This window comes from Protopterus annectens, chromosome 1.part0 (assembly GCF_019279795.1).
Source record: "Protopterus annectens isolate FY-2018-M chromosome 1.part0, PAN1.0, whole genome shotgun sequence".
Lineage (NCBI taxonomy): Eukaryota > Metazoa > Chordata > Ceratodontiformes > Protopteridae > Protopterus > Protopterus annectens.
Window position 1 is genome coordinate 1,306,575,541 of NC_056725.1, and position 20,117 is coordinate 1,306,595,657.

At 42.2% G+C, this 20,117-nt stretch overlaps 1 protein-coding gene across 1 annotated transcript in view; it reads right to left on the reverse strand.

The window, feature by feature from the left end:
* The window catches only part of EIF3D (eukaryotic translation initiation factor 3 subunit D), a 1,307,751-nt gene that overhangs the window by 1,169,393 nt on the left and 118,241 nt on the right, over positions 1-20,117 (reverse strand). Inside the window, 1 exon segment of the mRNA XM_044070941.1 lies at positions 815-948. Coding sequence (XP_043926876.1) covers positions 815-937 — 123 coding nt within the window. The 5' untranslated portion in view covers positions 938-948.

A 20,117-nucleotide genomic window follows, 5' to 3' on the forward strand; every position in this document is an offset into this window, starting at 1 on the left:
CTGGAAAAGCAGTTATCATCACCTTATTGAGATTCCCATTTTGACCCAATAGAAATTCTGCATAAGCCTTCTTTTTGCATGCATTATGCTATTTTGGCCTGACAAGGAGCATCACAGACTAGTCAGTAGGCCCTTGTTACCACAAACTGCTATACGACATCTCCCTCTAGCCATCTTTCAGGAGTTCATTCTCTGTACAGTAAACCTTTTGAGTGTATGAACCCCCCCTGCCATTGAAGATTGACAGTCTCCTTGGCACAAAACAAAGACCACACAAATTTACATTTACATAAGCAGTGTCAATGGTGCAGCAAGCAGCACACTCGCCTTTGGTGCACAAGGTTGTAGACTATTCTCAGACCAGGTAGATGGACTGCTGACAATACAATGTAGCATAAGGGAGGTGACATACCACATAGTGAGTCGTCTTTTAGACAAAATGTTAAAATGATGCCCATCTGCTTGAGCGGGTGATACCTCAGGTGCATGTTAAAGATCCCAAGGCACCTACCAAAAAGAAATGGGGAAGCTTCCTGATGTCCTGGCCAAATTACTCCCTTGTGGTATAAATACCACCTCTGGTCTCCTCTGAAGGGAGGACACTTACCCCAGTTGGACTAACGCAGTCCATAACGGAGAGACAGGCAGACAGATACCCAGCCAGAAAGCCCACATGTAGAAGATTAATACTTCCATTACAAAGCTATACAATGTTTTCTCACCACAAGCAGAAAGCTTTCTCCATACACTGCTATTCTGCTACTAGCTACTTAAGTTCAGTATGGCCAAATAAAAAGTGATCTCAGTTCATTACCTTTCCAAGACGGTCTCCTTTGCTGAATGGCTGATAAGGCATATCTTTGAACTGTTCTGGAACAGCACAAGGTCCCCATCCTAACGGGTTATCTTGAATTACTGGAGCTAAAAATGTTGCCATAATTAATGTACCTAAAAAAAGAAAAAAGCTCAAGTCAAATCAAGAACCAAAATTATGATATCATCATAAATAACTGCATTCTGGATTTACAAGATACTTGCAAACAGTTGTGCTTCAGCTTAGGCTGCCCCATTTTCACCCAAAGGTTATTAACCCCTTACCTGCTGTACATTTTTCTACTTTTTTTTTTTTTTTACAGAAATACATACACTTCAGGATTAGAATCACCAAAAACTTATTTGTCTTGACAACTTTTATTTTACTATAAAAAAGAAATGAAAATTGTAAATTTGTTATTAGCTGTAGTTTTATAAAACTGTGTAAATTTCCAAATGCTAGTCTGTTATTTGAAGCTAGGGTGGAATTCAGATTAACCTCGCTACTGCATGAAAATATTAAGACATTTTTAAGAGCCAGGGCCTTGAGCTCAATGCCAAAAAATGTGTGGTCATCCCCTTTGGGGAAAAACTTGTTTCCCATGAATTACCACAGCGATGGTAGTCCACTTAACACAGAAGGTGTTTTAAGAAATCTGAGAACACAGGCTGACAACAACTTCTCTTTTGAGCACCACACTGCCACTGTTGTCAGAAAGTCCTTTTATGTGACACATCTCATTACTAAGGGTTTAGCATCCAGAAAGAAAGAGGTAGTCTCCCTCTACTCTTCCCTCATTAGGCCAATCAAGTACAATGCCCCATTTAGCATGTACCTCACTAGACACCTGCAACAACTGGAGAGGCCGCAAAAGTACCTCACAAGAGGATCCTAGGCCTTAAACACTTGTTCTATATGCACAGACTCAAAAAAATCCAACTATTCTCGGTCTCATATCACTTACTTAGAGGCTATCTCTGCTTGACTTACAAAGCCATGTCAGACCCAGCTCTGTTAGAAACGCTACATTTAAAGAAATCCCAATCCCTCTGCACCACATGCTCCAGAGACCTCAACCTCATTACCATAATCAACAAAACATGCTGGAGGGGACAGGTTCATAACTATGAAATCGACTTCTCATACAAGTCAAACAGACCACTTCACTGGCCCTCTTCAAGAGAGATCTTTATGAGTGGATGGGAAACAGAAAATTGACCCTGGGGATCACTTCAACGGCTCTATTCGACAGAAGCACTGAGAACTAATGTTGAGTGGTAGAATGCCAGGGTAATCCTATGGGCTAGGCTTGTAACGGCTCCAGGGCCATTAGCCCACACCTATGAATCTATAAGAAAATAACCCCTGGATAATCCTGCACTCATTTTGTTCTGCAAAGCCAGATAGCTTCTAGACAAAATAATCTCAAACATGCATTTATACAAAACTTTAGAAAATATCATCTTCTGAGGGAAAAAAAAGTACAAATTTCATAACACCAAACAATGACAATATTCAGGAGTTTTAGCCTGAAAAAATGCAACTTATTTATGCTTACTGTAAATCAAGTAGCAAACCTTAAGCACCCAAATAGCTATCCAAGACTGGTGATGGCACCGAGCAACAAAAAGACCATCTCTGTAACCACAAAAGTATTACAGCAAATTTCTCAGAATGTATCATTAGCATCAATTGCAGACTGTACTTAGCTGGTGATGCTAGCTGTATGGATATAAACATTTTACCCTGATGCAACACAACTTGTTGCATGGGGGAGCACAAGTTCAGTGAAAACGGTTTTCAGGACAAAACAATACTTTTTACTTCTGATGTAATGAGATATTCTAGGCAATTAGTGAACCCAGCTCAATACAATACACAAATTAAAATGAACATAATGAAGACTACAGCAGTAAAGTTTCCTATCTGTGAAAGGATGCATCTCAATTTTCCTTACAGATTTTTATTAGGAATCTCACAGGCCAATAACTGTGTGTTTAGTTGTAAGACACTTGGAAAACTTGCCAAACCTCACTGAGACAAGAGTAACATGCCTATCATAGTTTTGACGTGTTGCTACTGAAAATAATAACTTTCTTGGCAATCTAAAGAACTTTTCCTTCTGATCTAACTCCTCCTAACTAAAGCATGACTTTAGACATTAATGTGTTCTGCATATCAAAGTTGAAAACAAAGGTCCTAAATGGTACTGGGAATGTCAAACTATAGCACTGACTCCTCTAAAATAGGAATGCAGTCTCTAAAAGACCATATCTTAGTCTCCCTTTGAGATTTTCTGGGTATCTGGAGGACCAGCTACAAAAACACACCAAACTCGTATTTTAACCCTAAGATTTTTATTCGAACATTAGGATTTTCAGTGTAGCCTTCTGACAAATTTGACACTATTGGCAAGTTAACTATGACATGCTGCCAAATAAAATATAGAGTACTCCTGCATGGGATATAATAACTCCGTAAAGAAGCATTCTGAGCCAATACTGCACACAATGTACTAAACTTCTACTCTATACAAAGTACAGTTTTGTACCTACCATAAATGTAGATGTTCGAAGATCCACATTGCTGCAGTCCTTACACTTGGGTAGTCCGCTGTCCTCGGTCGGCCTGAATATCAAAGTATAAGGCTGACGTCGGTCAAGGCGCATTAGACTGACATCAGGACGTCAGAATACAAATGCGCATGACCGACGTCATATCCTCAGTCTTTTCTTGCCCCAGATGTCAGAAGACCCCAAAAGAAAGGTCAAAACCAAAAGACAGCAAACAACCAACCAACCACCCTTGCACTAATAATATGTACAATATATACAATAACTACAATATTTACAACCCAACCCACACAACCGCCTCTAACTACAGAGGGGAAGGAGGGAGGGTAAATTGGACTGCAGCAATGTGGATCTTGAACATCTACATTTATGGTAGGTACAAAACTGTACTATGTTCTTCATCTCACATTGCTGCAGTCCTTACACTTGGGTAGAATCCCAAAGCAGAGGTAAGGGAGGATGGCAAAACTATAAAGCAGCAGGAGCTGCCAAAATGCCCTGTAAAATAGCAGTGGCAAAACCAGCCCTAGATTTAGAGTAAAGTGGAAGGTGATAATGCTTAGAGAAAGTATGCACTGAACTCCAAGTAGCTGCCTCCAAAATATCCTTAGTTGCCACCCCCCTTTAAAAAGCTGTCGAAGTGGCAGTAGCCCTAGTGGAATGAGGCCTAATCCCAGCTGGAATCTCCTTACCATGATGGGAATAACAGAAAGCAATGCAAAACCCAATCCACTTAGAAATAGTTTGTTTTGACACAGGCTTGCCCTGAGAACTCAAAGCAAAAGAAACAAATAACTGCTGAGACTGCCTGAACCCTTTAGTTCTGCTCAAATAATATCGCAACTGCCTGTGTACATCTAAAGTGTGCAAAATCTTTTCCCCTTTATTTTGGGGATTTGCATAAAAAGTAGGCAAATGAATAGTCTGGTTTAAAGCCACACTAGAAACCACTTTAGGCATAAAGGAAGGATTAGTACGCAAAGATACCCTATCCTTATGAAAAATTAAGAAAGGCTCAACTGACATAAGGGCCTGTAATTCAGAAACCCTTCTTGCAGAGGTAATGGCCAACAAAAAAGCAGTCTTCCATGATAAATATTTCAACTCGGCAGTAGCTGCAGGCTCAAAAGGTTGTAGAGGGAGTTTCTCCAACACAAAATTGAGATCCCAAGCAGGAGTAGGAGCTCTACGTGGGGGTCTTATATTCTTTGCCCCTCTAAGAAATTGCTTGAACAAAGGATGAGAGAACAATGGTGGGTCACAATCATAGTGAGCCGAAATTGCTGCAGCATGAACCTTAATAGAAGAGAAGGACAAACCTTTGTCCAGTAACTCAGTAAGATATTGAAGAGCCACACTTAAATTAGGCTCAGAAACATCAAATTCCTTTGCTGTACTCCAAAATAAAAATCTCTTCCATTTATCTGCGTACACTTTCCTTGTACTAGGCCTTCTGGCTTCCAAAATAACATTCAAAACTTGCTGTGGAAGTAGAGACCCTCCAGGGTTCAAAACAGAATATGCCAGGCTGTTAGGGGAAGAGAGTGAAGTTTGACATTGAGTAAATGACTGTTCTCCTGAGACAGCAGGTGTGGAATCAAGGCAAAGGCCATGGAGGCTCCCGTACCAGACTTCTCAGTAAAGGGTACCAGTGCTGTCGAGGCCAATCTGGAGCTATTAAAATCATCCTTGGCTTGTCCTGTCTGACCTTTAGGAGTACCTTTGGGAGGAGAGGCAGAGGTGGAAAGGCATACACATGAAGATTGCTCCAATTGAAAGAAAGAGCATCCACTTTCCAGGCTGTGGGATGAAACCTTTTCTGCAAAACTTTGGCAGCTGGTAGTTTAGTGGAGAAGCGAACAGATCTATGTCTGGAGTTCCCCATGACACTGTCAATTTCTGAAATACATGAGGATCCAATTTCCACTCGTGGGGATCCATAATTCGTCTGCTCAACGCATCTGCTAAGGAGTTCTGTGCTCCCGGCAGAAACCTTGCCTGAAGATGTAGCTGTAAACTGAGAGCAGTCTCCCACAAAATCATTGCTTGCCTGCATAGAGGATAAGAATGTGTTCCCCTTGCTTGTTGATGTACCACATGACAGTTGTGTTGTCTGTTAGAATCAACACCTGCCCTGGAAGAAGTAAATCCTTGAAAGCTATTAATGCAAATTGGACTGCTAACATCTCCTTCAAGTTGATATGTAGATGTTGTAGTCTGGCAGGCCACGTGTCTTGTATCCACTTTCCATTTAGATGAGCTCCCCAAGCTTTGTCTGAGGCATCTGTCGTTAGAATCTGACTCGCCTCTGGCCGGGTCACAGAGAGTCCCTTGTTTAGGTGACATTCCTGAGCCCACCACAAAAATTCCTTTTGAATGCAAGGTATTATCTGAATGACAGTGTCCATATCCTGGCAGTGCTGTGTCCATACATTTTTGAGATACCATTGCAGCTTCCACATATGCAGTTTGGCATTGGGAAGCACCAGAATACAAGATGCCATGAACCCCAAGGCTTGAAGGACTGTCCTTGCAGTCAGCCTGGACTGATGAGACAATTGATGGAAGTAAAGGGAAAGATTCTTTTGTTTGTCCGGGGTCAAAAAGGCCATCTGGGATGCTGTATCCAGTCTTACACCCAGAAAGCACATGTCCTGAGAGGGTACTAGACTAGACTTTATTTCATTCACAGAATACCCCAGGCATCTTAGCACTGCTATCACATATTGCAAATGATGAAGAAGTTCGTCCCTTTCTTGAGCCAGAATCAGGCAATCGTCCAAATAAGGATAAATCTGTATTCCTTTTAGCCTGAAGAAAGCTATCACTGGAGCCAGAACTTTCGTGAACACTCTGGGCGCAGTAGATAAGCCAAAGGGCAATGCAGAGAACTGATAATGAGAAGTCCCAGCCCGAAACGCAGATACTTCCTGCAACTTAGTCTGATAGGAACATGAAGGTAAGCCTCCTTGAGATCCAGAGTTACCATCCAGTGATCTTTGCCCAGCAGAGGTAAAAGCTGTTGTAACGTCAACATTTTGAACTTGGGAATGTCCAGATAAGTGTTGAGGATAGATAAATCCAAAATTGGTCTCCACGTGTTCCCCTTCTTTGGTACTAGGAACAGGCGAGAATAAAATCCTAGGCCCACTTCTGGCAGAGGGACCGGCTGTATGGCCCCTATTTGAAGTAGCAGAGAAATTTGTTTGTGAGCCTCTATTCTTTGTTGAGGAGGAACGTCTGGCATGCCTTTGAAAGGAGGCAAGGTATGGAAATAAAACTTGTAACCTTGGTGTATGATATCCAATACCCATCTGTCTTGGGTAATTAAACTCCAATTTTCCTTGAAAAGTGCCAACCTTCCTCCCAAAGGTGCTGCCAGACGAGAAGGCTCTGGCAGCTGAAAAGGTAGGTCATTGGGCCTGTTTACGAAAGGACTGACCCCTGCCCTCACCCGAAGACTGTGCAGGTGAACTCCCTGTTCTAGGCCTGAAAGAGCCCTGAGCTCTGCCCCTACCACGTCTAGATCTACCCCTAGACTGGGAATCATAAGAAGGATACGTCCACCCCTTGGTAGGCCAATTCCTACTAAACTTTGGAGGCTGAACCTGCAAAAAATCTTTAACAGTCTGCATAGACTTAGCCTTGTCTTCCATTTTCTTTAAGACTGCCTCCACAGGTGAACCAAACAACACATCAGACTGTAAAGGAGCATCTAAAATCCTTGTCTTAACATGGTCAGATAAATTCTGATCCCTCAGCCAGGCGTGTCTGCGAAGAACTGACCCAGTGGCAGCCACCCTAGACGAGGCCTGTACAGCATCAAAACCACATTGCAAAGAATGCTTACCCACCTGTTCAGAAACATGTACCAAATCCTGTAATTCCTTACACTCAATACCTTCCGCCAGAGCATCTACCTTAGACTTCAATTGAGAAAGTAGATAGTTTTGGTATTTCAACATATGAAACTGGCAATTCAAAGCCCTCATAGCTAAGGTGGAAGAAGTATAGACTTTCTTTCCCCATCTATCCAAAGCCCTGGCCTCTTTATCTGGAGGAACCGGATTTTTACAACAGAAGCCTTGACACCCTTAGGCCCTTGACTAACAGTTTCTGGGTCCGCCCTAGGACTCTTAGATATTTATGAGCTTCAGGCACCCTGTAATACCTATCCGGTTTAACAGGAGCAGGAGGCAAAGAATCAGGATTAAGAGCAGCCTCTGCAAACACATCTTCCACAACATCCAGAACAGGAGGTATAGCCAAAGGCCTATGCTGGGGTAAAAACAAAAATTCCCTAAGCCTTTTCCTGGAATCAAAGAAGTCCTGACCTTCCCACTTAAAATGTTCCCTCATGGAATGAAGAGTCTCTGAAAAAGAAAAATCCTCTGGAGGAGAAGCAGAAGGAGTAGAATCATCCACATCAGAATCAGAATAAGGAGAATACTCCTGCAAGTCTTCAGCCGAAGACTCTGAAACATCCGAAGCCTGCTCAAAACTCCCCAACTCTGGTTCCACCCTAGGCCTCTTATCAGGAGGGGGCAAAGAACCTCTAATTAAAGTAATTAAATCTTCTGCCATTTTAAGCATGTGCTTCTTAGGCACAGATCCTGATGAACTAGGAGTGACACCAACAGAAGCTAAACCTGGCCTGCCTCTGGGAGAAGCCTTGGAAACAGAAGGAGAGGGCCTAACCACCCTAGGAAGGGAGGGGAGTACAGTAACCTGAGAAGCCCCTTCAGCCTGACCTGCCTCCAGAGAGGCCACATCCTGCAATAACAAAGTCTCCCCCTGGGACTCCAGAGAAACCTCCGGCGGAACCCCCGGTTCCACCGACACCTCCAAAGAACCGGCGTCCGCACGGACGGCTCTTCTGTCTGGGCTTAGCTGCTTTGTCTTTGCGCTTCTTGAAGAAGCGCCGGAGCATCCGGCGGCATATTATAATTGCACCGCTTCCAAGACTAACCTGGCACAATCTAACCTTCGCAATAGTGCGCTTATTAAACCTAGCACAAAAGCGACACCCAACAACGTCGTGCTCAGGCCCCAAACAAGGAATACACAAAGAATGATAATCTCTATGCGGTATCTGTTTCCCACAAGAAATACAGTTATTCACTTTTTCTGACATCCGGTAAACCACTGAGGCAAGAAAAAACTAAAATATTCCCCAACGCGGTACTTAGCCAACTTTGACTCGGTCTGAAACTCCGAATTCGAAAAATTTCAGAACGCCGAACGGCACTTGCAACGCTGCTTCTGCATCGGACCATGCGGCAAAAAAGACTGAGGATATGACGTCGGTCATGCACATTTGTACCCTGACGTCCTGATGTCAGTCTAATGCGCCTTGACCGACGTCAGCCTTATACTTTGATATTCGGGCCGACCGAGGACAGTGGACTACCCAAGTGTAAGGACTGCAGCAATGTGAGATGAAGAACATCACAATTAACAGACAGTATAATGCAAAATATCAGACTGTAGCTGTAAACACAAACTACCACTATCGTGGCCCATCTTTGAAAGGCTGCAAAGCTTCTCTCTTTGGGACTATTATAAAGCTTTCAGGTAATAACAGACTACTCGCCTACAAAATACAACCAAGTCTGTAGTTCTAACCTTAAGGGCTACCACTGCAGCACCTCAGAAATGGACTCCACAATTTTACACAGTTTGAAGGATGGCACTGTATGCATGGAGTGTTAAAACTGAAAAAAAAATACATATTTTTTCTGGGAAATGAGATTTTACTTCTGATCTTAAAGACAAGTCAGCAAAAAAGTATTACAGGTCACTGCTCTATTCTGCACACTGAGCAGACATTTAAACAAGCAATCCATATAGTAACCAGGTATGCAAAATATCACACTGTGGCAGTGAGCAATGATAAAAGGTCATATCCCTGTCCCATTTTGAGAATTCATTAGGAAATTGTCATGGAGTAACAGAATGATCAGCTACAAAAAATAAAAAAAATAAATAAATCAGTATACAGCTATTTCGGCCTTGGACATTTCAGTGCAGCCCTTTGCTAAATCTGACCCACTTTATTTGAGGCTTAAGCACTTGGTGCATTATATACTGCACACTGTGAATAAAGAGTTTGTTCTGTTAAAATAGAGGATTTTTATTTCTGACATAATGGCAACTGGCTTAATAACTTTTCTAAGCCGTTACTGTACTCAGCACACTGAGCAGAGTATAATGCAAAAAGTCAGTCTAACAGTAAAGAAATATGAATTAAAGCCGTTGGGGCCTGTCTTTGAAAGAACATTTCAGTTATCCCTTTGAAATTTCATTATGAATCTTTTAGATACAAAGCAAACCCGAGATGGCTACTTCAACCTCAGGCCTCCAGCGCATCACATCTCTGAATTTTGTCCCCACAGATATTAGCCATGTAAAAGCAAGCCAGTGTAGATAGAGCATGTTACAAAAAAAAAAAAAAATACACATGTGTAATGTTTAGTTTTGATCAAATGACAACTTTTTTTTTTTTTTTTTTTTTTTTTACAAAGTGTATATAATTTGATGGCATACTGCACAAGGTTCAATCCAGATCTCCGGCAAATGCCCGTTTGGAGTTTGTATGTTCTCCCTGCGTCTCTGTGGGTTCTTCCCAGCTCCAAAAAACATCCCGAGTGTACCCATCTCAAACTCACCAATGAATGGAGCTGTAGGCAGCAGCACTGTCTCTACATGGTGCCTTAAACAGGAAGATTTGTATAGAGCAACCACTTTGTACATCTACTGGGGTACGCAGCATCCTCAAGCAGACAGATAGTTGAGAAGAAGATAGAGCTGAGGAAAGAGTACAACTGGGCATTCCTGGACTTAGAGAAAGCATATGACTGACACACTCCTAAGAAAGCTGATTTGGGCACTACTGTGGTGGGTCAAAGACCCAGAGGTGCAGGACTCAATGACGAATACAAACAGTATTTGGCCTCACAGTTCGAGCTGCATGAAGGTGTGACATTATATCAGTACGTATACAATATTTAATACAAACTGTGTGTTTTAAATCCCAGTTTTGGTGCCATTTTGTATGTGTGACATTTCCTTGCATATGGCTATATTAGGCAGTTTGTATTTATGATCAGCTAAAAATAGCCTTTATTTATTTATATTGGGGGGTCAATGTGATGTGTTTGTTGTGCTGGGTTACTGATATTGCTATCTTTCCCCATAGTACAGTATTCAGTATAGTTTCTCTAAAGAAAGACTTCAGTTCGCTATTTAGAGGGAATTTTGTGGAATTTCTTTTCCATTTGGTACTGGGCTAACCATGCAACCACTGCTTTGTATTGATCTGGTTTGTTTTTTGTCCAGTGTTTTGAAGGATCCAGGAATGGCCCTCTCCACCATTACCTTCATTTTTGTACCTAAAAATGAAAGAATAGAAAAAAATATGCCTTAACCTATGACTTGCAACTCCACAGTAGCCTAAGCTTCAGGCAGGCCATACAACCACTCACCTTTTTCCTCCAGGTCCCCTGGTATGGCTTTAGTGTCACAGGAGGGTCAGACAAATCATCCTCAGCTATACTATTACTTGCCTCAGGTATGGGAGAACCAAACCCTTTGGGTGCAGAATCTGTTGCCAGTACTGAAAGATCCACCCCCCAATCCGGACTCTACCACTAGTGTAGTGTATGCTAGAGAGAGACAGAACACCAATCATGTGGTGAGATAGCAGTTCTGGACTGGTTTCCCACCTGAGATAGTGGTTGATTACAGGGTGAATACCTAGGCTACGAGTAACACTGACACGACCTCTGGTCAATCTGCTAAAAGGATTCCCTTTTTGAAGGGGATGCTGTGTCTGAGGACTCTGACCTGTACGAGTTGCATCAGTCAGTTTTCTGTAACGATGAACAGGTACAGTTGTCCAAATGCTGACTAGATTTAGAGATGAATTTGACTAGGAGCAATTGACTGCCCCAGACATTAATAGAATTTATGATCTCTTGGAGGATGAGGCCCTGGACATGGAGACTATTCCTCCATTGATCCCAACATACGATGATGTCTTCAAGAAGCTTGTAGTTCTCCTCTGCTTATTAAGACTTTGCCTAAAATTTAGGGTACACTCTGCCCAAATTACTTTGTCTGCAGACCCTGCTTCTGTATTCCCAGTGACTTCTGTCATTAAAAAGACCATGTCTTCTTCAAACCCTGTCCCTCAAGACAAACTAGGTAAGTGGTTATAATCTCAGGGAAAGAAGGTGGTACAGTCCAGCAAAGTAGCTTTTAAAGTGTTATAACTACCAGCATTTTACGTGGAAAATTTATGCAGAGTTGAATGTACGGTTTAGAATAGACGAATTTGCTACATTATTTCCTGCAGCGCAAAAGGTTTATGTTAAAAGATAGTTTCCAATGTTTCTGATGTGTCAAAACATGCCCTGGATGCAGGTAATACTATTTTTAGAAATGCAGCATTGTCAGTGGTAATTAGAAGGTATGCCTGGTTGCACTCCCAGACATTTTCTGAAGAGTTAAAAAATGGGATTTTGAACGCTCCTCTTTAGTTGAGCCATGTGTTTGGTACAGCAGCTAATCAGATCCTTAAACACTGGGATAAGAGGTAAAACGGATACAAGTGGTATCAAAAAGGTTTCATATTCCAAAGTTCTCCACTTCTAATCAAGTTAACTTTCACCAGCCTAACAAAACAGAAATCCCAGCTGAACAAGAACCAAAGCAATAAAAAGGAAATGGCAAGATGACGAACCCTTTGTGTGCGACTTGGACAATTTCTTTCCTAAAAGAGATACATTCTCCCTCCAGTGGACTAACAAGACTATACCAAGGTGCTACTCCGGCCTTTATCAAGGCCTCCGTTAGGTGCCTAATCTCTCAAGTTATCTCTGATGAAGGCAGCCTAGCCATCAGTGGCTTCTGACAAATGGGTCAGAAACATTGTTGGCAGGGGTTACAGACGAAAGTGGAAATAACACCCATCTCCATTTCAGGGGAGTTTCCCCACTTATCTGCTGAACCAGGCTGTCATTTCCTCCTATTCTTCAGCAAATGCTGTACTCGGGGGTTATAGAATCAGTCCCTCCTCCGGAAAGGATGACAGGTTTCTACTCCAGAATTTTCATGGTTCCCAAAAAAGAGCAGTTACTGAGGCCAGTGTTGGGCCCTTCTTTTATTAATACATTTGTCAAGGTTCCCAAGTTCACAATGCTCACCCTACAAACAGTCCTTCATCTGTTGCCAACCAACTTCTTCACGGTGACCTTGGACTTGAAGGATACCCATCATCTTATCCCCGTTGCTCATCACTTCAGGAGATATTGGAAATTTCTTGTGTCTGGTTTGTTGTATTGCCCTTTGTCCTATCTACTGCACCTTGAGTGTTTACCAAATGCCTTGCTCTGGGCATTCCCATCTTTCTGTATCTGAAGTCTATATCCAGGTGTCCAGGTTATCTGGAATTACCAAAGAAAGTCAAAACCTTACCCCCCCCCATCTAGGGTTCAAGTTGAACCTCCTAAAGTTTTGTCTGACACCCTTTCAAAGAGTCCTCTTTCTGGGGGTACTTAGACTACAGGACAATGGAGTTTCTGCCTGGGACAAGGTCTTGTCTTACCAGATGGTGTTTCTGATAGACTTCCCCCAAAAAGAGAGTTGCCCATTCATGAAAATTCTTAAATTATTGGCCTGAGAGAGTCCATGATTCTCACTAGCCAGTCTTCACATGAGAAGAATTCAATAGTATGCCCAACATTGTTGGACCCAAGACCTTAATTCTCTAGAATTCCATTTGCCGGTGCTGCCTTTCATCAGACAAGAATTAAAGTGGTGGATACAACAGTGGAGTATCAATCCAGAGTTTTGTTCTCCCCTCCTGTGCCATTACAATAAGTCCAGATTTGTCCAACTTGGCCTGGGGAGCTGTGTCCATGAAGTGCAAGCCACATGGACACCCAAGGATGCACAGGAGCACATCAGTATCATGCAGATGTGGGGACGGATTCACACCTTCATAGTCCTTCACCACTTCTGGACACCTGGTCCTCTTCTGGTGGCTATGGCAACACCACAATGATGACAGGCAAGAGAGTACAAGGTCTTCCCCTTTAAGGCAGTTGGCAGCTTCAGAGTGGACTTCTCAGTATTCCCAACTCTTCAAGCATCTTACATCCAGTCACAACAAAACATAGTGGCAAACAGATTACCCAGATCCTGGGTAGACCCATATGAGTGGAAGCTGTAGACAGTGGTGTTCCAGGATCTGGAACTGATGTGGAGAACTGCTCAAATATATCTGTTCTCCTACTTTCCACCAAATCCTTATCCTTTTCAGTGGTATACTGGAAAGTAGTGGAATCAAAGTATTCCAGAGGCAGCAACTTGGTTATCAGCCCATACAGTCATGAAGCACTACAAATTGGGTGCTTTTCTAGATTCACAGCAGGCTCGCAAGGTCCAGCTTTCCAGGGGCTCAAAGACTCTTATCCTTCTTCCTCTCAGTTTGGATAAGCTTTGGGAATCTAATTGTATACCAGTAAGGTAGTATGTTTGTTCAACATGGCTATTTACCTGTAACAACAGCTGTTCAAAGAACACACTGCCTTATTGGCAGTACCCTCTCGCCATGCCCCATTTGTTGGGTGTATATACTTGGTTGAAGTTGCTGATGTGTTTTTGTTGAGCAAACTTTTTTGTTTTCATGTGTAGGGTCTGGTATGGAACAGTAGGTGTTAAAGCTTATATTGTCATCTGCCTTCCTGCTGGACTCTTGAAAACTGAAAGGAGTCCTGTCCGTGTGAAAAACTGTCCTTGTCCTGCCACGTGATTGGTCCTTCTCACTCACATACAGCCAGTGGGAGGACTTCTGAGCTTTGTCATACTGCCAGAAGGAGGGTAGCAGGGCACTACTACCCAAATGCCAGTAAGGCAGTGTATTCTACAAACTTCTATGGTTACAGGTAAGTGGAACTTACACAACTGTACTCTATGATCTTTTCAACTAGCTTTGTTGCACACTGGCAGTAATTGCATTCACCACCATTCTGGTATAAATTATATACAAGCTGAACAGAGAGAACTTTAAGAGATGGAAAAGCAATTAATACCACATTCTCACATTTGTAATGCGTTCAGTACTTCTCTACATTTGGTCAATAACAGCTACTCCATCCATCTTACAATCCCACTGGATAACAGCATCTGGCTTGATATTTGGACTGCCATCTGGCTTACAGCAAAAACAAGTCTGCATATTTTTGGATTGAGCATGGTACACAACTGCTCTAATACTGGGACAGTCATCAACAACAAAGCAGATACTTTTCCCCAACATCCAATTGTGATACTTTCATGGAATTGCTGCGATAGTCCTCATCTCTGCAAAACTCATTTACTTGATGAAGATGACACTTGCATATTGGTCTTATACTTGTCTGTCAGGGAACAGAAAGAGCCCCTTCCCTGCAAGACTATTCAGAAGCCAAGAACAGCATCAGGAGTTAATTGTCCTATCAAGGTGCCATTACAGGGTTGCAAGTTCATATCAGTGGTTTCAAAGCTTAAATAAATGTCTAAATCTGGTCTTTCTGGTCCTGAAGTATTTCTGTCACTTCACAAAACAAAAAGCTCTAGAGAATCATCCATTCTGAGAATCTTTCACACTGGTGGCATAAACCACCACTACCATTATTTTGCACCAAACAAAAACCATTTCAGAAACGGACATGGTTAAAAAAAAAAAAGTCTGCTTTATAAGGCAAAATAACTAGTCTACTTAAAGATGTCTGTGCTATATGTGGTCTGAAAATTTGGAGTGGATTTTAAGATCAACAAGTGACTGTTCTACTGTGTTGTTTACAAACTTTGGGAATTTTAGTAGGTTTAGAAACACACCCCTACTCAAACATTCATGGAAGACTGGTGGAGAGGAACAGGCTTGCTGACCAGCATTCTAAAAGCTGGCCTATCCTCTGTACACCAGTTAGCAAGCATGTCCAAAAGAAAAACATAATTCACATGGACAGAAGGTCTCCAATAAAAAGCATAAGATGTTTGTGTGGGAGCCCCGGAGTATACACTAGTACTAAAGTGATGCAGTAACAGTGTCTAATCTCATGGCAGTTAGAAAAATGCCTGTGCTAATGAATGTATAAGAAGCAATAGACACTGCCAGACAAAACAAATCTCTTCCAAGCAGAGAGAAAATCTCTCACATCACTAGACTACTACAGTTTTTTTTTTTTTTTTTTTTTTTTAACTGCTATTTCTGTGAGATGGCCCATCACAATGTTATGTCCTCTCGGATCTGGACTTTTAATATCAACCAACACTCAACCACCAGGCTTACACACACACACACACACACACACACACACACACACACACACACACACATATATATATATATATATATATATATATATATATATATATATATATATATATATATATACAAGCTAACATGGGAAACTGCTTTCATTTATCATTCAGTGGCTCAGCTGCACTCATTGAATGAATACTGCCCTCCCCCCCCAAAAAAGTCCAACTTAACAGCAGCTCCCCACGGCACATATTAATTAATTCTTTCACCTTGTTGTTTCCCAGACGTCAAATAAACCAGCATCCGCAGTAAAGAAAATGGTACATCACTGTGTACAGAGTTAACTGGTAATACACAGTTAAAGGGTTAAGCATCACCCAATCCGCAATCACAAAAACAAAATGTAAAATTATTTTAGTTCACAGGTGATTACTAGGCAAACAACCCTATAAGGGATGTTTTAAGCCTAGCCATTCTTCCAAAAATTTATCTAACAGGTTTTAATACCACTTATTTTTATAGAGGGTATAAGCTGGGTATGAGTGATTCAGCATTTATAAGCTTCCTTTCTTTGAGTGACATAGGTGGCAGACCACGATCCATCCACTGATCCAAGTTATGCTTGAAGAGGTGTGGGGATGAAGCCTGGTCCAACGAACTGGTAGTCTCTGTGATGCATACCAGTCTCTACAACTTGCCCTACTTACATTACAGATGAGGTTGAGGATCCCAAGATATATTTCTGATGCTATTTTTCATATTTGCAAGAGGTCCATACAGGCTAAAATCAGAGGATCCTTTGAAGGCCAGTCATAGATCACCCCTCAGCAGTCTGTAGGAGACAACAGAACAAGGAAAACATTTTGAGGTGGTCCTGGTATTCTTTTTGGGAGGAACCTCTGGGGGCTTTCCAGTTGTTGCATATGCCTGGTCGGGTGCATATCAAAGGGGACACTGTACAATGACTAATCTAATAAGGGCCAAAATACGAGGGACAATGACATCTTGGGACCTGGATGTCATACCATTGCTTATAGGTTGCATAAAATAGAAAGATTTCCTTACCACATGATAGTCAAAGGCCAAGTCACTGTTCATATGTGATCTCAAATCCCTGAACACGGGGTCAACATTTAGGGAGTGTATTATCAATGCAGTAATTTCCAAAGGTAATAATCTTTCAAAAATACACCATTATGCATTTTTGACACCAAGATTAAGAATGAGCGTGGCACCAGTAGTTAGTCTGCATCGAGCCTTCCTGGAAAATGTTATGTCTTTGGGGGAATTCTACGACAGAGCCTAGTTCACAACAGTCTGCGAACTCTGTCAGCCAGTGGCTTTCGACATTTCTTCTAAGTAAATGCCAAAAAGGAGTGGCCCCAGAACTGATTCATGGGGGACTCTGCTAATGGCTGGCTTCTTTGAGGAGGTAGACCCACTAATCCCGACTTTGTGCACTATTTGTGAACCAACTGGCTATCCAGCAGGTGACTTGGGGGATTTATACCTACATTTTGTCAGCTTGTCTACAATGTCCAAGAGGGTTAGTGTGTCAAATTCTTTGGCCAGGCTGAGGTAGGCAGTATGCACAGTTTTGCCCTCATCCACTGCTTTGGTAACCTTCTTGAAGGAATCCACCACTTTGAGTGGACATGACCTGGCCTTGATGAAACCAGACTGGGTTGAATCATATATCTAAAGTTTTCCTATGTCACTATTTATCATTTCCAGGATTACTCTTTCCATGGCCTTGCATAGGAGGATGATTGCATGGTATTGCCTTTGTATGCAATTGCACCAAAATATTCACAAGGCCAAACCAAAACAATTCTTGCTCAATACCTCACGATTACAAGCCTGGGAAAAATAGTCTAAGCAAATTTCTAACCTGAAGCCACAGCACAAAAATTACATCACATTTCTGTCATTTACTCACAAGATCTTTTCAACACACAACTACATTAGATACTGCAAATGATGCATCTTCTGAAATGCACGCAAACCCTTTTCATCTCTCACACAGGATCATAGGAGGTTACTAGGATAACGGCCCTAGGATCTTTACAAGCCAAGCCAAGTTCAACCCTTGTTGCCTAGAGATATGGTCTATGTTTACAAGCCGATCTAAATCAGCATCGACTGCCCCTATCCAAGGAGGACACAGGTGAAACCCTTGGGGGGTATTTGCAGTTTTCCATCCAGTCGCCCAAGTTATGCTTAAATAGGATCAATGAGGAGCTCTGTTTAACTTGAATTGGAAGTTTGTTCCAGAGGAGAGGTAACCTCTGAGGAGTTATATCAGTCTCTCCAGCAAGTCTTGCTGATGTCACAAGCTAGGTTACGGTCCCTACAGCAAGTGAAAAGTGTACCACTTGACCTACGAATGTGCAACATTTCCATTAAGTCAGGATCAGATGTTGCTCTGTATGCAAGACACAGTTTGCCTCTGAGTAAACTATACACACAGAGTATAGAGACAGTGATTTCAGTCTGTCTGTGTAGGGCATGCTGAAGACCCTGAATTTTCTTTGTGTGAAACCTTTTGAGGTCTCTCCAGTTCCTGTAGGTGCCTGGCGAGGTACATACCAAAGGGACCACTGTACTCTGTTAATGGCCTGATGAGGTAGGGTATGGGGGGTTATAACCTATTTTACTCTGGAAGCTATACCCTTACTTATGGAAGAGAGCAATGTAAAAAGCCTTCTTTACCACTGTGGAGACATGGTGATCAAAGGTAAGGTCGCTGTCAACCTGCGTGCCCAAATCTCTCACCACTGATTTAGAGCTTAGAGTGTTATTGATATGGTAATCTGTATTGACATCGCCCTTGCTGAAGGGGATGATAAATGCATCAAGTCCATGACTTTGACACCAATCATTGGTTTGCGCAAGTCCCTCTTGTAGAATGTTGGCATTTGGGGACTATGACTGCACCCAGTTTGCAGTCATCAGCAAACTTTGTCAGCCGCAAAACATTTGTTTTTGCCTGTACTTCCAAGATGTAGATTTCGAACAATGGGGGCCCCAGCACCGATCCCTGTGGAACATCAATGGTATCGGGTCTGCTAGTGGAAGTGGAATCCCCTATTTTGACTGCATGTTTTATATTGGTGAGCTAGCTTGCAACCCACCTGACAATATATGGGTTGATCCCCAGCTGGGCAAGTTTTTTAATGATGCCTGAGCACGGAATGGTGTCAAAGGCCTTGGCCAAGCCTAGGTAGGTCGTATGCACAGATTTGCCTTCATGCAGGGCTCCGATGACTTTCTCGAAGAAGTCCACCAGGTTCAATAGGCACATTCTCCCTTTAACAAAACCAAACTGTATCGAGTCAAACGTTTGAAGACCTCCTAGATCTTTGCTGATAAGGTCTGTGATGATTCTCTCCATGGCCTTGCAGATAAGCCTAGCTAAGCTTATGGGCCTATACTTCCCAGTGTCAGTGGATGCACCCCCTTTGTGCAAGGGAATGATGGTAATAGTTTTCCATTCATCAAGGATGAAACCAGTGCTTAGGCAGTGGTTAAAAAAAAAAAAAAAAAAGTACCCAATGGTGACATTAACTCCTGTTTTAAAACCACATAGGAAGCAGCCTGGGACGTTATCAGGTCCCATAGATGCTGTGTTTTTGGCCATGGCAAGAGCAGTTAAGACCTCCTCTTTACAGATACTAGATTGAGAACAGGAGATAGGAATGTTCTAGGGTATATGTGGCAAGGACTGAGGGGGGCAAAAGTTTTCAATGAACATGTCTGCTAGCAGGTTGGCTATTTCCACAGGCTCAGTACATGTGGTACCACTCACCACAATTTCCGCACAAATATGGGCTTTTCCTTTAATGTTTCATATGTAGTTAAAGTACGCCTTAAGGTTATCCTTAACTAGGGATACTAATTTAGATTCGTAGTTAGCTTTAGAGGATTTTACTAGACATTTTATTTGCTTATTCAGGCTGAGAAGGGTGTGGTTCCATTTCCGAGACCTTTCTTTCCTGTTCTTAGACAGCAATTTCTTCCTCTTATTGTATAACCCGTTTATAGCGGATGTCCACCAAGCAGGCTTGCTCTTTGAGGATCTTGCTTTGATCCTACCAGGTATGGCAGAGTCAATACGACTGTACAGATGTTTATACAGAGTTTGTATATATCCCAGTATAAGGGTCCTTGCCATCAGTGGGGACAGGAGCTTTGAAGCTATTAATGCAGTCTCTTATAGGCTGTACTTGGCTTTAGAGAAGTTTTTTTAGCTTAATTTTATTCTGCAGGGGGGGCTCTGATGTTAATTATTTCGAACAAGACTAATTTATGATCAGACTTCACCAGGGAGGGCTGCACACTTGTGGTGGTACAATGATCTTCTATGTTGGTGAGCACCAGATCAAGAATGTTTGTGCACCTTCTGGGGGTGCCAGCTATC